We start from the raw sequence: 18,665 nt of genomic DNA, 5'->3' as shown, positions 1-18,665 counted from the left end.
TGGACAAAAGAAGAGTAACAATTTCGTTTACACATCGATTAATCGAACGTACGATGGAATCAGATTAAAAAAAAATAGTATTATGGAAGAATATGAGAGAAAGATGTACCATAAGAATAAGTAAACTATTGGAATTATGTTTGGAACATGATAAATCACATGTCTTGAAAAAACTTTTGTGTGTATCGGAAGCACATTATGTAATGTTTATTATTCTCCATATTATAATTTTGGGTAAAGTACAAAAAACTACCTCAACTATTGGGGTCACGACAGTTTCATACCTCATCTTTTAAAATTGACAATGTCATACCGCATGTTACGAATTTGTAACAATGTCATACCTCCGTCAATTTTTCTGTTAGTTTTTCTGTTAAATGCTGATGTAGCAAGAGACGGGAACCACTTTCTATTAAAAAATTAATAAAATATTATTAAAAACTAAAAAAAAATATTTAATATTTTTTAAATATTAAAACAATAAATAAAAGTAAAATTAAAAAAAAAAAGGGTAAAGTACAAAAAACTACCTCAACTATTGGGGTTACGACAGTTTCATACCTCATCTTTTAAAATTGATAATGTCATACCGCATCTTACAAATTTGTGACAATGTCATACCTCCGTCAATTTTTCTGTTAGTTTTTCTGTTAAATGTTGATGTGTCTTGATTCGGGACATACTTTCTATTAAAAAATTATTAAAAACTAAAAAACAATTATTTAATATTTTTTAAAATATTAAAATAATAATAAAAAGAAGAGAAAAAAAAAAAACCATCAGTTTGTCCCTCCCCTCCCCCCTCCTCCCTCCTCTCTCTTCTCCCCATCTTCATTTTCTTCCCCACACCTGCAAACCCAAAAAAATAAAAAAAATAAAAAAATTTTGAAAACCCAACAACCCCCCTGCAGAAGAAGGAGAAGGAGAAGGAGGAGGAGGAGCAGGAGGAAGAAGAAGAAGATGAGGAAAAAAAAGGAGGAAGGAAAAAAAAAAATTCCACCTGTCGGCACGGAAGAAGAAGAAGAAGGGAGAAGGAGAAGGAGGAAGAAGAAGAAGAGGAAGAAAAGGAGGAGGAAGAAGAAGAGGAAGAAAAAATAAAAAACAAATTTGAAAACCCATCAACACCCCCCTGCGGAAGAAGAAGAAGGTGAAGAGAAGGAGAATGAGGAAGAAGAAGAAGAAGAGGAAAAAAATGAGGAAGGAAATTTTTTTTTATTTTTTTTTAAACCATCAACTCCCCTGCGGAAGAATAAGAAGAAGAAGAAGAAGAAGAAGAAAGAAGAAGAAGAAGAAGAAGGAAGAAGAAAATTTTTTTTTGAAAACCCATCAAACCCCAAATCCACCACTTTCATCCATTCTCCACATCCTCTTCCGCACCCATCCTCCACCTTCTTTGCGCACCCATCTTCCCGCCAACGAGATCTGGGTTTTTTTTTTCTGGGTTGCAGGAGGGAGAAGAGTGTGGGTATGGGTGTGGGTGTGGGGAAATTGAGTGCGAGTGTGGGGGGAAGACAAATTGGATTTTATTTTATTATTATTTTTTTTTGTTTGGATTTGCAGGTGGGGGAAGAAGATGAAGATGGGGAGAGGAGAGAGGAGGGAGGAGCGGGGAAGGGAGGGACGAAATGAGGGTTTTTTTTTTTTTTTTTTTTGCTTTTTATTATTATTTTAATATTTAAAAAATATTAAATAATTGTTTTTTAGTTTTTAATAATTTTTTAATAGAAAGTAGGTCACGAATCAAGCCACGTCAGCACTTAAAAGAAAAACTAACAGAAAAATTGACGGAGGTATGACATTGTCACAAATTCGTAAGATGCGGTATGACATTGTCAATTTTAAAAGATGAGGTATGAAACTGTCGTGACCCCAATAGTTGAGATAATTTTTTGTACTTTACCTTCTTTTTTTTTAATTTTACTTTTATTTATTATTTTAATATTTAAAAAATATTAAATATTTTTTTTAGTTTTTAATAATATTTTATTAATTTTTTAATAGAAAGTGGTCTCTGTCTCTTGCCACGTCAGCATTTAACAGAAAAATTAACATAAAAATTGACGAGGTATGACATTGTCACAAATTCGTAAGATGCGGTATGACATTGTCAATTTTAAAAGATGAGGTATGAAACTGTCATGATCCTAATAGTTGAGGTAGTTTTTTGTACTTTACCCTATAATTTTAGTAGGATAATAAAACTACGTAGATCGGTTTTCTGAATATGTCTAGAATATTACGTACACTCGTCTTTAACTTAAAAGTAATTTTTATACCTTGATTTAAGAGAGGACTTACAAAGTAGATAGTATACATACATAGAAAATTAATTAACAATGTGATGGAAGATTGGACTGCAAGAATGAGTTTGATATCAACCATAGATGACTAATATTGATTACACTCACTTCAAATATAAGTAGGTGACAAACTTGGGAAATTGTTTTAACATATTAACCATATAAATATATGCAAGCAAAGCAACAGTCTCTTGCATGCTTTTGATACAAACAAGATACAATATATTTGCAGCAAGAGCTACATTACAAGTAAGGCATAATGACATAGCTGTAGGCAATACTACTTGATTATATCTAAATTTAACTGATCAAGATAATCAAAAGTCAAGGGCTTTAACACATGAGCAGCCTCCTTCTCTATCAACTCGATCTGCCCTTTCAACATGTGCATGTACACAATCCAGTCACCATTACCAACTGGACTTGGCATTGGCATCACATACCCAGTATTGCCTCCCCACGGGAAATGGTAGGACCCGAAAACCGGCGAGCCCCACCCAAAGTCCACCTTCGAAACGGGGAACCGCTGGCCAGACGACACAACAAAAGCCGGTCCCTCATCGCTCCCGCAGCCGTATATTTTGGCCAAGCCTGGCACAGGCCTATGTGCCTCAACCCAATCTATCAACCCTAAAAAATGCTCCTTAGTCACAGCACATTCCAAAAAATTATGGACTTCCTCAGCCACCCAATTTAGTGGTTTCTTAGTTAGGTCTTCAACTTTTTCCCCACCAAATGGAATAGACAGCACATTTCCAAAGTATGTAGCCATTAATGTTGAATGGTCGTTTTGGTAATTTCCGTCCCTTAATCTTATCCGTCCATCAACCACGATGCCCATTTTACATATTTTTTGGGCACGATCATTACTAGTGTCACTTTTTGCTACCATTTTCCACAAGAATGCACAGAAACACTCAAGCTTGGTCCTTTTGCAGCCATTGGAGGTAGCTAGGTCTCGGAAATTTTTAAGCTGCTCGGAAGTGACATAGTATATGCGGCTGATGAGATGGTCATAATCATCTGTAGTACTGCCTTTACTGGGAGGTGGCAACGCCGTAACGGGCACATACATGTTGTTTAGGGAGGGGTCGATGTGACCAGGTCGACGAGGGTTAAGCAAAGAACGACGAAAAGTGGGGTGGATAGTGAGGGATTTGGACTGAGCCATCTCAGCCCATGACACCAGAAACATGTTGGTTGAGTAGGCATCTGCTATGCGATGATCAAATGTGAATGCCACCACTATGCCACCACACTTAAGCTCAGTTGCCTGCAATTTAATTTGTTCCCATAATGTTAGGAATTAGAAAATATTGTCCGTCTCACATTGTGGTTGGAAATAATTATCAAAGCAAAGCAAACCATCCATACATAGAGAATAAAAACTTGGTGAGTGCCCTGTAGATTAAGTGGCAGGAAATGCTTGTTTAAAATATGTCTCATGTTAAAAGTTCATATTCATAATTAGATTCCATAACACATTACATATTTCAACTACACTGTAAAAACATTCGAAACCTGTAACATGTAAATGACATGAGATAATAAGACACAGACCTGGACAGCCAATATGCCTTGGTTCTTGTTGGGCACCAATTTGCCCTCAATGCTCTCATCAGGGTCATAAAGGTTAAGCTCCTTAAGCTCAACATCTGCAAAAGCTTCAGCGAAATCAACACCGCGATTGTTGCATAGAATCTCGGGCTCCCCGACAGAGTTCGGCACTACCTCACCAGAGAAGGCGTAGAAAGTCACAAGAGCTTGAGCCATGGCATTCTTCAGAACCCCAACCATGGACCCAAAGCTCATGCTTTGCTTATTATTGTAGCAAAAGAAAACTCCCACGTCCAGAGGTGGCAAAAGCAAGTCAAGATTGGAGAGTGGTAGCCAATGCTCTTGCAATGGCAAGGCAGCTGCTACCACTTCTTGCTTGCTCATAGTCACCTTGAACTCTCCTCGCGCCATGGTTTAGGTTTTGTTAGCAAAAGACCAGAATAGAAGTACTAAATTTATAAGGAGGAGTTGGAGAGTAAAATGACGTTATAGCCAATTGGATTAAGGGGACGTTTGGAAGGAAAAATAAGGGAGAGCTGGCTAGGTAGCTAAGACAACTACCCTCAACATTTTACTTACGTTTGTTAGGTAGAGTGCAAAGACAAAAAAATAAAACTGAGATACGTGGTCTTTTTGAGTAATGTATGTGGTGGAAATGGTTCATGTTTCAGATGGGGGTCAGCAACAATGACAATGCAGTTGGCTCTATGTTCAAAGATACATGAATCCCTTGGATATTTTTATCTTGGAAGTACAAAGATTTTGATTTCTGTGAATCACATGTTGATTAGGATTTAGTCATGTTTATTTTGTGATTTCAATGAGTCATTTCTACACACGCGATTGACAAAAATGTATGATTTCAACGAGCCATACACTGTACCCTTATCCGGCAAAAATGGACTTCCTGGCTAGTTTATTGTATCATCACAATAAAGTAATTTTCACTTCTTGTGATAGGGTCTCCATTAGACCCGGCAGTTTTTGACATGACATGAAAACGACATGAAAATAACAAGTTTCGGATCAACACGATAACTAATTGGGTCATTATCGGATGACCCGTTAAGAAAAAAATTATTTTGATAATTTTAAAGTTTAATTACTAAAAGATTTATTATAAAATACAATAGCCATATTAATATATACAATATATTCTATATTAAATATATAGTTTTGTATTATTATTCTATATAAGTTAAGAAAAAAAAAAAGTTTAAGTCATTATTTATATTTATTATGAGAGTTCCTTATCATCATTACTAGAATAAATTTTACTTACCATGTTGTTGTCCAAAATTAAAATAAACTAGTATAATATTTGTATATGCAAGAATTAAGAAGATATACATACAAATATTAAACATGTGAAAGAATATATAAACACTTGATTCGTCATTATTCCTTCACGAGTAGATAATGGTTGCGCTTACACTATCGTTTAGATTTTTAAAATCCTCCAAACCCTCATGAATAATGTTTTTTATTTGAGCGTAAAATTAATAAAATCAATAATAATTATTGTAGAAGTGTAAAAAATGTAAAAAATATATATAATCACTCATAATGACAAGCTTTACAACTTTCATGAAGGGGTCAGCTTCGAAATCTAACACTATAATCCATAATCCATAAATCTTAAATTTATATTTAACCGTCGATTGTTATTTACACTTTATTTTTCTTACTAAATTTCATTTTTAAAATTTTCTTTTTTAAAAACATGATCATCTGGCGGATGTAAAAAGATGAACAGTTCAAATCTTTGATATCACGTTTCGATATATTATGGTTAACTGAAATATGAGTCGATGTCTTATAGTTTGTAGAAACTTTATAAACATCAAGCAATATTTTCACTAACCATAAAAACTCTGAACATAATATCAACGATCAAAACCGTTCATCTCCTGCATCCTCTAATAGATCATATTTTCAAAAAAGAAAATCCGAAAAAACAAAATTTGATGAGAAAAATGAAGCGTAAATGTAAACAACAATCAACGATTAAATTTTGATCTATGATTTATATGATTATAGTGGCGAATTTCGAAGTTGAGCTCTTCACGAAAGTTGTAAAACTTGTCATTATGAACGTTTATATATTTTTTACACTTCTACATTAATTAAAAAATTATTAAAGACTTTTCTTAAATAACAACAGTAAAATAAATTAAAATAAATCTGTACTGTTAGATTCTATTTCACTTAAATTATTAGAATTTTTTTGAACGAGAAAATCCCTTCTCTTTTCCATTATTTTCCAATTTTACCATTTGATCAAAACAAAAACCCTAATCCTCTTCTCTCTCCCCACTCCCGTAACCCTCTCTCCCGATCCCGCCGTCTGTTTTTCCTAGCCCTTCTCTCCCGCCGTATGTTCGGTTCTTCCGGTAGCCTCTCTCAGTCTCTCTTTTCTCCTCCCTCATGCAGTGGACGGAATCATCCTTGTCATCTCTGGTCGTCTCTACATCTGTGCATCTCTGCATCTCCATTCTCCAGATTCCACTCCAGGTTCGATTTTGTATCTACATCTCTGCATCTCCTTTCTCCATAATTGCTCCATATTCGTTCTTGATTAGATTGTTCAAGCCGATTAGAGATTGGCATCTCAAAATGGGGGTGCCTCGGCGTTGGACACGTGAGCCTGCTTGCGATATTCCCATTCCCTTGAACCAGATGCTGAGCTTCCAACCGCTGATCATGAAGCTGCTACAAGTACATATATCGCTGCTGCATCCTCTTCCATGTTCCTCCAACTAATTTGATTCTGGTTTAGCTGTTGAAAATGTAGGTAAGGAATATGAGATTGTGCATCAAGAAAGAATTGCCGCTGATGATCAGATCCCACTTATTATATCGACAGACCAAAAACTCGAATTCCTGAAACCCGACGTCGCCTCCCAAATTCATTGGATCGTTTTCACATCGCCGCCGACCGCCCGCTACAAGCTTCTTTGAAAGGTTTCTCTCTCATCTCTCTCTCTCTCTCTCTCTCTCTCTCTCTCTCTCTCTCTCTCTCGCTGCGGTCTCCTGCAGTTTCTTAGATTTTGATTTTTGTTGATTTTTTGGTTTGGAATTTGGTTGCAGAGAGTGGTTTCGATATGGAATTTGGGGTCGGTGAGAGAATCAATCAATTCATGGCTACTTTGCAACCGACGAGGGCTCGGGCGGATTACGATTATCTCATCAAGCTTCTCCTCATTGGCGACAGTGGTTAGTCGTGGTTTATCCTTCTCTGTTTGGTTCCTGAGAAAATTTTGGAATTGCGAATCGGAAGTTGGACATTCTGAGATCTAACGTGTTTTTCCTTTACTTTGGTATTTCTCGTGGCCAATGTGCTTTGCTTTTCATCCGAGTGAACAATTTTTTTTCAATAAAAAAAGATAAAATCGTTATTTCTGAACCTGTTTTTTTTTTTTTTATTGGGTTACAAAATAGTGGACATATAGGGTAATATTTAGTTCTGTCAAGTTTGAAATTTTGAATGCGTGCAGTTTTTGGTAAATTTAGTGTTTAGGGACCTGTATGTGAGTGTAATTAGATGGGTTTGTTTGAAAGATGCAGTTTTGGGTTTGACATCAGATTTTCCAAAGAGCATTCAACCTCTGGTGGGGTCGGTGTTTTGGCGTCAGTTGAGATTATTGCTTTGGAGGATACGTTTTGAAATTGCTTTGAGATGGATAAGAAGTTTTAGGATTTTTTTTTTGTTTGGATGGGGTATCCTGGATCTTGTGCATTAAAAATGGTCTAATTGTGAGGATTGCTTTGAAGACAATATATCAAGCTAAAATTCCAATACTGTTTTCTATGGTGATTGAGGAAAATTGAAGGGTTTGATTGGAAGAAAATGGGCAAGTGGAGGATACGTTTTGAAATTGCTTTGAGATGGATAAGAAGTTTTAGGATTTTTTTTTGTTTGGATGGGGTATCCTGGATCTTGTGCATTAAAAATGGTCTAATTGTGAGGATTGCTTTGAAGACAATATATCAAGCCAAAATTCCAATACTGTTTCTCATGGTGATTGAGGAAAATTGAAGGGTTTGATTGGAAGAAAATGGGCAAGGTTCCAATGTTCTAATGTTCCAATGTCCTTAATTTTGCAAATCTTTTGAACATTTGATATTTTGTAATGTTCTAATGTTTTATTTTTTATTTTTTTTATGCTCTTATTTTGGATATGTAAATATATACTTAAAAGAAAAATGCGTTTTTATGTTTTGAATGTGACAATATGGTATATATATACTTATTTAGTATTATATTTTTCATTTGATTATTTCTTGGTTTTAAATATATTTTTCTTATTGGGTAACAGGTCGGATCATATTACCTGTTAATATTATCGGGTCGATTTCAGGTTGGATCATTTTACCCGTTTATTTCAACGTGTGTTACACGATGCAACCCGTTAAGATATCTGGTATGATACGAAAACGACACGAACATAGAAAACATGACATGAATGTCAGGTCTAATCTCTATACACTGTACAATAGCCATGACGGCTACATTCTAAAAGATTGTTAATGAGCTAACCCTAATTCTTAACAGGCAAAGAAATAAAACTCTAATTCTAATGGGCTAGGCTCAAAACCCAACAATAAAATAAACCTTATATTATTATAGAAAACTTTATTTTAGTTTTTTTTTTCTTTTTTTTTAGTACTTAGAAAATATGACTTTTAACTACAACCATGTGTAAAATTAAAGTTTAATTTTCGTCCATTGGTACATTTAGCCACCTTATTTATTTATTATATTTTGATGTTTTATTTCTCTTTTTCTTCCAATTTTAAATGTATTAATTACATTTAATTCTAATTTTCATTTCATTCATCATAATATATTATTGTAGATATTTAGGTAATCTAATTTTTTTTCATGTAATATATTCTGATACAATTTGTGTTCTTTATTTAGATAAATTAATTAATTTAATATATTTGGGTATATCTATTGATATAGACATTTAGGTACATTAATTATTTATAACAAATTTTGGTACATACATTTTGGTATTGATAATTACGTATACTAATTCAATATAATACATTTCGGTACTTGCATTTTGGTACATACATTTTGGTATTAACATTTAGGTACATTAACTTAATATAATATATTTCGGTACATATATTTGGTACATACAGTTCTGTACAAACATTTATGTTCATTATAATATATTTTGGTACATACATTTCTGTATAAACATTTAGGTTTATTATAATATATTTCGGTACAAACATTTAGGTACAGGAATTTCGATATAGAGAAGTCAATTTAATATATTTCAGTGTCTTTTTTTTTGTGCACTTATGTATTTAAATATTTGTCTTATGTGTCACTAATTTCTTTTGATGTTTTTTCATTTAGGTTTATTTATAATTGGAAGAACTAAAATGTGCGTATTAATAAAATCAACATTTATAATGTGGAGACATTAAATAACAAATATAGAATACGAATTTTAATAAAGTACACTTCAAAGGATTAAATCAATATGTAATCCAACACTAGATTTTTATAAATTTAATCTTTTTCACTGACTAATATTCAAAAACCCCTTTTTATTATCTTCGGTGCCCCAAGTAGCATACATTTCTAGCAAGCCAAAAGGACGATGTATCATCTCCGCATGTTGGGCATTGCCATATAACTTTTGGTGCTCCATCCCGACAACATACCATATGTTGAGAAATCATTAATTGTCCACATAATTGCGTCTCTCAAAGTGAACATTTCCGCTATGAACTTGTCGTACATTCGTACACCATTTTTCCATAAATCTATCAACTCATCAATCAACGACCACTCATAAACTTCAATGTAATCTTGTCGTAAAAGACTAAAAGGGAAATAATGCAACATCTTATTTAGAATCTTGTTCTTTAAATATCTTGCACTTTGGACATTTAACGTTCTTGAATTCATGGTAAAACACTACACAATTGTCTGTGCATGCATGCATGGATCTTGTCATATCCCAGCCTAAGATATTTTAAGATGTTCTTTGAGCTAGAATGATTTGTAGGCAATGCATTGGGTTTTAGAAGCATATGTTTAATAATCCCCATCATCATATTGTAGTTCCGATTGATCATATTACACTCTACTTTCATGTTCATGAACTCTACAACGGTTGGTACGACAGAAAAATCTTCTAAACCAAGGTACAATTCTCGCTTAGCTTCCTTCAACAATTTATCGTACTTCTCAAGATCTATGGACAGCTCTTTGTCCATATTGAGTGAAGCATCATTCAATATGTCCATCACTTGGTCATCATTAACACGGCTAGATGAAGAGGGTTCATGCCTAACTGTCCCACTCCTAGAAGACATTGACGATGTACTAGGCAATTCTCAATGATAAGTCCAATTGGAGTAAATGTTTACCATCGCATTCATATACAAATGATATCAAACTTCTTCCAGTATTGTTCAAACACAGTTGTTATATTTCATGGAATGACACCTCAAATGATTTCTGAGCACTGACATGGTTGCTTGCAAATTGAATAAAGTTGTCGATCATATCCAAATATTGGTCACAACTTATATCTTTCAACTTGATTTGTCCATTGCGCTTGTTTTTACAGAAATTTTTCATCATATTGATTTGATATAAGCTTCATTGCCCCTTTATGCGTCAAGTAATGATCATATCCCATTCGAAAGTGCACTTTCTGTGTTGTGGTTTGTGATTCACGCGACTATTTTCAATCGTAAAAAATTCAACAGCATCTCCCTAAGGTTCTCCAAGTGCATGATGTAGATAATACAAACAAATATCTAGTATGCACTAGAAGAACAATAGGGGGATACAACCGAATTTTCCCCGAACAAAACTTAGCCATGTTTACCGCAAACCCTAAACACATACTAGTGCATTTTTGAACGGGACAATTCAAGATTCAATTAGATTGCGAAGCAATATACTGCGTTTACATACGCATCCAACAAAATCTTAAAAGGATCAAAGGTTTTTTTTTTTAAATTTATTATACGAAGTTAATCAGCATAATTAACTTCATGTAAACGATTATGAAATTTAACAAATTTCACATCATGATTTCCTAGACTAAAGTTGCGCAAGTTAAATTCGCCTAATCTACATTTACTTTCATAACACACAAACTCAAAATTTCATATAACACACAATTTCAACATACATAGGTATCACAATTAAATAACTTCAAACTTACATTTTATAATTAAGAGACAAATACGTACATTTCCTTTAATTTACTTCAAAACCAATCATAAACCTACAACAATCAAAATTAATTAATCATACATTCAAATACAAAATTATTCAACAAATAAAAACACACTAACATCGCCGAGCAAGGGCTTCACCATTGGTTTTTTAACACATCATCATGGTCCTTTGCCCAACGACCTACAATAGTAAGCAGACAAATATGTTCCTCGGGCAAAGGGACCTAGCTAATGAACTAGGAGTTCGTACCACAAACCTCAAGGTATTGTTGTGACGACCCGCTCCTAATTTTCTATATAATTTCTCCTTGAGTGTGTAAATTGACATTTCTACACCTGTTGGCAAAGTGACATGGATGTAGTTATTCAATGTTTATTTTATTTTTCCTAGTAGCTTAATTAAATAGTAATTGTTGTTACGAATGCATGAGCGCAAGTTAGACCCAAATCGGACTTGTAACGAAAAAGTTACGTTTAGTGAAAGTATGTTAACAAAGGGTAGAATTGTACATGTGCGTGTTAATTTTCAATGCTAGAAGTATTGTTTTTGATAAGGTGAGCCGGATTTTATGTACATTTTATATTGTACAAAAATCTGAAATCTTATTATTCATTCTCTTTAAAGCCTGTCTGTGACTTACCATGCACACCAATCAAACCCTTTCCTCAAATCTCTCACCCAATCAGACAACATCCCTCTCTTTCTTCTCAGCCAATCAGAAAGTCTTCTCTCTCTCTCTCTCTCTCTCTCTCTCTCTCTCCCTCGCCCGAGCCTCTTCTCTTTACAACACATATACACCGCCACTAAACTTCATAGATCAAACATAAAAACCCCACCTTTGTGATCCTCTAAACCTCACGAACCCAGCCATACTCATCGATCACGAAATGGACGAGTTTTGACTCGTCAACTCGGAAGCTTTGACTCGGCGATTTTTCTCTGACGAGTTATCATTCGAGTTACAATGTTTTGGGAAGCCTAGAAGCCACTACTCAACTCCCCGTGTCCATTTACCTAAGTTGGGAGAGAAGCCAACGTCGAAACATGCAGTTTCAAGGAGATAAAACTATGGTCAAGACTTTCGAGCTAACTTCAGCCTATCTCCGTCCACTTTTTGGACTTCCAAAAGGTATAGACTTGTTCTACTCTTCATAAGCTTCATTTCCATATAAAGTACGTAAAAAATGGTTGAGAAATGAAGAAGATATGAAGTTTTAAAATTTTTATAGAATCCGGCAAACTAGATAACGACAACGACAGCAAAGGACGGTGGCGCCGGTGACCGGAGAATCAGAGAAAGGGGGGAATATTCTGTTAGAGTTGACGAAATATTCTGACGCCGTTAAGGTAACATCGTTAACTTAAATGGAATATTCTGTCAACTCTGACAAAATATTTCGTCTGGCAGGAGCGTGGCCGGGCATGTGGCCATGACTCGGCGGCGCGTGATGTCGCGTCCGGCCTCTGGCCAGCGAGTGCTTAACACATACAGGTCCGTGACGTCGAGTAGAATGTTTTGGTATACTTAAACCCTCCATTTGAGCAAACTATGAGGGTTTTTCCTAGCCTTTTTGTGTAAGTGTTAATTAACTAATTATTATTAGTTGTTTCGCACGTAGGTGAAAATTATCCCGAGGACTTACGAGGTCAAGCGAGGCTAGGAGGCTATGATCTGACCACATACATGTGAGTGGGCATTTGTTTTCATGTGTGTCTATATATATATAAACTTTATAATTTCCACAAATGCATTTGAATTGATTTATGCATATCATGCCAGTATTGTTTTTAGATTGATTTTATGCCATGATTTATTATGTTATAAGAATTGTTATACTGTTGTAAAATACTAAAATAATCCTACAGGATGCATTGGTAAGCTTACCATGTTGATTAGAAATTATTGAATGGTTATGGCATGTTTATATTTTGTAGTCTGCTCATCATTGCTGCACCTCGGTGTCAGTGCTCGCCTGGGGCTAGGGCTAGTTTTTCACGTGTATGTTCACCTCTGCACCGCACACTCGCCTTAGATCCAAGTAGGTGCCAGTCCTATCGTATAGGTTGCATTAGGCAACTCCGACTCGTAGGTGACCGCGATTATCGCTAGTCTTCACGTGATTGTAGCACTAGAGCGTACCTATACATTACACCCGGTCATGTTCATATCAGAAACTATCTGCATGAACTCGTGTGCTAGCGTAGATTGATGAACACCTATTTTCATTATGTTATTGTTGAGATGTTGTAGTTTGTCGTATTTCTGGCATTATTGTTTATATACAATTGATTTCATATTTATACGTAGTATGATTTTCTGGAAACTATACATGTTTTACAGCGAGGGGTTAGTAAATTCGAACATAAATGTGTTTTATAAACCTTTGTTTTTGCCCACTCACCCTTCTGTTTTTCTCCCCTCCAGGTCTTAGATAGATGAATTCTCTGTGGCATATGAGGAAACTCTGGCGGATTCTGACATACCTAATTAATTGTAGGGAGCCTTTCCCGGTTGAGTGTTAAGTACTTAATTAGTTTCGACTGCACACTCTTTTGTCCTCTGCACTTCTGAATATTTGTATTCTATGTGTTCTACCCACTATTGCGCACTCATTTTATTAGTTTAAATAAGTTCTAGTTTCGGTTTTAATTTATTCGCATTTTCACATCACTTACACTTTTGGTTACGTCACCTTCAGGTGACGGCCAACATGCCTCGACTCCGGTCGAGATGTGTCAATTGCATGCCAATTTTTTTCTCTCGGCTCCAAAATCTTGCTCAATAGATAAAAGCTTGCCTTATGAATACTTTTTGTTGCGTAATGGTTTTCTGTAAATCCTAAACGTTGACCAGATTTTCCCTACGAATTGAATATCTCGTTGGGTAAAAGACTTTTAACCGATGAAAACAATTCCGTTGGGCAAGCCCTATTTTTTCTAGTAGTGTGTTGCTCAAGAATTCATTTTTCTTCCAAATTAGTAGTACTCTTATTTGTACCATAATTCCATTAAGATAATATAGATGGTTAATTAAATAGTAATTTGTGCTAATTTATTCAACTTGGTTACAATTTATTCCAATTTATTCAATTTGGATAGCCTTGTGAAAGTTTGAATATATAACGTACGCATGTTAACTATATATTCATACGTATGGCATGAAGTTGAACAACAAATTAAATCAGTATATATATAGTTATGTGAGATGTTTGACTATTTTTGCATGACAATTCCTTGCAAGAATAAACATATTTTAATTTTAAATTATATATGACAAATGATGGATGAGGCAGAAGAGGAAGCTAAAAATGGTGGAGGTCGTGGGAAAGAAGATAAGACCAAGAACGAAAAAGATGAAAAAAGTCGAAGTTGAAAGGACCCTATCCCCAATTCCTCGCCCACTTCCTTTTTGTTTTCTACATCGTCCAGAGGCATATTAATCAAACCCTATTTCGATGTTCAATTTTCCTCCCATTCCACCTCTCTTGTTCCTAAAAAAATCCAAATAAAAAATACATAATTAAATTCCTTTTTTTTTTTATTTTATTTTTTTTTTTTTATGAAAAAGATAGGATAGTAGTTTTTTTTTTCTTTAGTGATACGATAGTAGATTCTCCTTTCCCTCCCGTCAATGTGGGATAATAGAATATTCCAACACACCCCCGCACGTGAGATTTCATTTTGTGGGTCACATGTGGAGATTCACACATCGGTAACCACGTAGAGCTAAGTCGGAGCTCACCTAACACGCGGGGTCAAACGGGGATCCACCCAATCACATGGCAACTTTGGCCTATGTGGAGCCATGTCGGGACTCACCCATCGCGTGGGGCCAAAGGGAACCCATCCAATCACGTGACAGTAGAAGCTCGTCCCCTTGCTCTGATACCATATAGAATTTTTCAGGTCAACGGGCCGAGAACCCAACAACACTGATACTGTCCCCACTTTACCACCTACCTAGTCTGTTAGGTGTGAAGTTTTATCACAAAAGGTCTCGATGTTAATTAAAATGAGGTAATTATATTTAAATTGCTTTTCTCCTTTACCTCTAACCAATGTGGGATAATGGGATTCCAACAATTTTCTTCGCAATTCGTCGTGCAATATTAGGAGGATATGTAGAGCTTCGGTTCTATGTTCACACCACCACCTTTGTTGGCCCGTGTTGGTCTTTCCCCTTGTTCGCCTTTGTTGGCGATGTTGGCCGTGAGATTTGTCTTCCTGCAATCGTCCTTTAGCTACAGAGTCTGTAGCTTCTTTAATATGCGGCGGCGATGGTTGTTGTGGTGGTCTCGGAATGATGCAGCAACCTTTCTCTTAATTAGATTTGGAGTTTGTGTTGGTGTGATTGCAGGACATCGAAGGGGGCGACTGATTGGGTTGCTCGTGGCATGGAGGGAGACGTATGCGGCGGCAGTGATGGCTACAAGTACTGTAGCTGTGTTAGGGTTTTTCTGTTTGGTTTGGTTTTTTTTTTTTTTTTTTTTTTTTTTTTTTTTTGTATGCTGGCTCCAAAACTGTTTTTAGGCCATTTTGTGTTTTATGGTCCATCTTCTTTTTGTACTTTTCTTCTATCTGACCTTTTGTTTTGTAATTAATGGTGTTGGTAATAAATTTATTCTTTGGCCAAAAAATAAAAAATATCCACGTTCACGCACACACACCCAAAAGCCTCCTTCAGGGATTCCTGGAAGTTCATCTCTCCATCCAAATACACACCAACATAACCTACTTTATTTATTCTCTCTCTCTCTATCTCTCTCTCTCTCTCTCTCTCTCTCTCTCTCTTTCTCTTTCTCTTCAAAGTCTTGCACAAAATTCGAAAACAATTAGTCTGCAAAGCTTGACTTTGCTTCCTTTCTTCCTTCCTCTCTCACCTCTCATCTCGCGTGTCCGTACAAATCAACTTTAACTTCTTTGTCCTCATATGATAATATTCTTGATTTCTCATTCGAAGCTTTAATGAAAAATGATTTGAAAATTTTGAGTTTTAATTAAAATGATAAAAATATGTTGTAAATGAATAGTAACAGAAGTGTTTTTTTAGAGTAAAAATATCATTTTTGTTAAAAGTGAACAATACTGAAAGTGTTTCGTTAAAACTATCTTAAATTTATGCCATTGTGATCCATGCTCCGAGTCAGACCAAATGATGGTACGAATAAGATGATGGTACGAATAGGATGATGAGTTGTTTTTTTTTAGTACGATTTAAACTAAATCACGAAATGTGTCAACAATAATTTAGTATAAAATTCGTTATTTACAGTAATTTAGTATAAAAATGTATCCCTCGGTTGTAGTGCAAAATAAAGTAATTGATGGTTAAGATCGTAAGAGATGTAGGATGTGGTTTTGTCAGAATTTTTTTTTTTTTTAAATTTTATAAAGAAGCGATATTATCTATACTAAGAGAAAAATAGTGGGCTTAGCCTCACAATGTGCTAACAATAATTTGGTTCAAATTCTCTTTTCAAGATAATCGAACATAAAACTTCTTACTTACAAGTGAAGAAGAATACAAGTAGATCGTAGTACTGAGTGGCTGATTTAGTCAGTTATAACCACAAAACATCATCACTTCGAGCATCATTAATGAAAGATGCAAAATGTCTTAGAACATGCATTGTACATTTTTTGTTAGTCAGAAATTTCTCTAATGCACAAGATGTAAAATACTCATCTCATCAAAGAAATGTGAATTTACATCTTCATAGAGCGGACCCCAGTAGATAGAATACCACGTTTTTTTTTTTTTTTTTGAACAATCAATATTATCTACATTAAGAGGAGGGAGTGGCTTAGCCTCATAACGGGCTAGCAATAATGTGGTTCAAATTCGCCTTTGACGAGAATCGAACCTAAAATCTCTCACTTACAAGTGAAGAAGAATACCGTTAGACCGTAGTACTAAGTGGCGTTAGAATACCAAGTTAATATTTGTAGAATTTATATTTACATTTCTTGAAAATGTTAAAAATGAGATGTTAATGTGACTTTCACGTTTTAAATTTGCATGTCTTAGAGTCGGAGTTGGCCAAATCCTTATCATCCACCATCCAATATTTGAAAAAAATTATTTGATCCATCTTGTATTCCATCCATCCATCTAGCACCCGTGTTGACCTCAAACTATTGGTCATTCTCCACAAATCATATAGTTTTATCTTACACATTACGAAACCTTGAGACTTGTAATTGTGTGCATGATTGAATAATTTAAAAAATAAACGCAAATTTAATTGGATAATCTCCTTAATTTTAGGTGTAGATAATTGCGTGCATGATTAAACCACATTATTGTTAGCTAATTGTGAGGCTAAACTCATTCTCCTTCCTCCTACGGTAGATAATATCTTTTGTTAAATTAAAAAAAGTCATAGCCTGGACTATTGAAAAAAAAATTGTTCATTAATTAATTGAAAGTAATCATACTTGTTACTTGGTCTACTACTTCATGTGAAGTTTATAATATGGTTAAATAATAGAGTTGATATGTTTTACTTTTATGATATACTAAAAAGGAAAAATATAAGATAGTACTATCCACACACCCACATTTCTTGTTAACTCGTATATTTTTTTATTGTTTTCAATTAATTTAATCTGACACCCGTAAATTGAGAATAATGTGTCTAGCACCATACAAAATATATACATATGTTTTAATATGAGTAACCACATGCGATTTTCTTTGAGTCACCTTCATTGACATCCTCCCTTACATACTCTATCAACGTTTAATATGTCGTAATGAAATCTGATTTGTATTTAATAACAAAAAAAAAAATCATGTAGTAAGCATGACCGTATTAAAACTTTGTCGAAGCTCCAACTCGATCGAAAGAAAAAGAGTACAAACAATTGTAGGTGTATCCACAAAGACTTGCAGATCTACAAACCTTAATTAGCATATATTCTCTTTGTGGATTATAAAATTTAACATTGGTGTGTCCTTTACGGCAGGATAATGATTCAACCATTCAACTTTTATCCACGTGGCATATTTTGCATGGCCAAAGAATATTAACGTGGTCATGTCGTGTCCAAATTAATTTCCAAAACCTTGAAAGCAATGCCACATATAATTTGACCATGTCACTAAATTGCTTAGCAATTGACTAATCAAGATAGAATTACACCAAAATAGTCTTCTTCAATTCCATCGTTTTGGCAATTTGGTCAGATGGAAAACGTGTTTTGTATCTTAAGTCAAATAGCACCAAAATGTTTAATTAATTTAGGATTTAAGATAAACCTTGGTTTTTGTGGTTTATATCCAAAATGTTTAATTAATTTAGCAATAATATGGTTTATATCCAAAATGTTTGATGGACCATTTAGTACTATGGTCTAATGATATTCATCTTCACTTGTAAGAGAAGTCTTATGTTTGATTCTCGCCAAAGACGAATTTGAACCACACTTATTATGAGGCTAAGCCCACCCCCAGTCTCTTAGTGTAAATGATATTGTTTGTTAAAAAAAATAAAAGACGTTATCCAAGTTGACCCTAAATATCCTAAGATGACATTATTGTCCCTTCTCCCAACCTATTTGGTAAGTTCAAAGCAAAATTT

At 34.7% G+C, this 18,665-nt stretch overlaps 1 protein-coding gene and 1 long non-coding RNA gene across 5 annotated transcripts; one reads left to right on the top strand and one right to left on the bottom strand.

Annotated features, from left to right (window-relative positions):
• Positions 1-2,367: 2,367 nt before the first annotated feature.
• On the bottom strand, positions 2,368-4,302 carry LOC148689575 (coniferyl alcohol acyltransferase-like). The gene is made up of 2 exons (XM_088689871.1): positions 3,861-4,302; positions 2,368-3,573 (listed from the first exon to the last, which is right to left on the bottom strand). The coding sequence occupies exons 1-2, from the start codon at positions 4,266-4,268 to the stop codon at positions 2,581-2,583; spliced, it is 1,401 nt and encodes a 466-aa protein (XP_088545997.1). The 5' UTR covers positions 4,269-4,302; the 3' UTR covers positions 2,368-2,580.
• Positions 4,303-6,027: 1,725 nt separating this feature from the next.
• Positions 6,028-8,129, top strand: LOC148689574 (uncharacterized). 4 transcript variants are annotated; one of them, XR_015958800.1, is made up of 3 exons: positions 6,103-6,821; positions 6,948-7,073; positions 7,425-8,129. It is a non-coding gene; the product is annotated as an uncharacterized LOC148689574 (long non-coding RNA). The 4 variants fall into 4 exon arrangements; XR_015958799.1 differs by having other exon boundaries at positions 7,419-8,129; XR_015958798.1 differs by having other exon boundaries at positions 6,105-6,371; positions 6,637-6,821; positions 6,948-8,129.
• The last annotated feature ends 10,536 nt before the right edge of the window (positions 8,130-18,665 follow it).

The sequence above is a fragment of the Pyrus communis genome, chromosome 17 (assembly GCF_041283825.1).
Source record: "Pyrus communis isolate YQ-2024b chromosome 17, ASM4128382v1, whole genome shotgun sequence".
In the NCBI taxonomy this organism is placed as follows: Eukaryota; Viridiplantae; Streptophyta; class Magnoliopsida; order Rosales; family Rosaceae; genus Pyrus; species Pyrus communis.
This window is presented reverse-complemented; position numbering and strand designations above follow the sequence as displayed.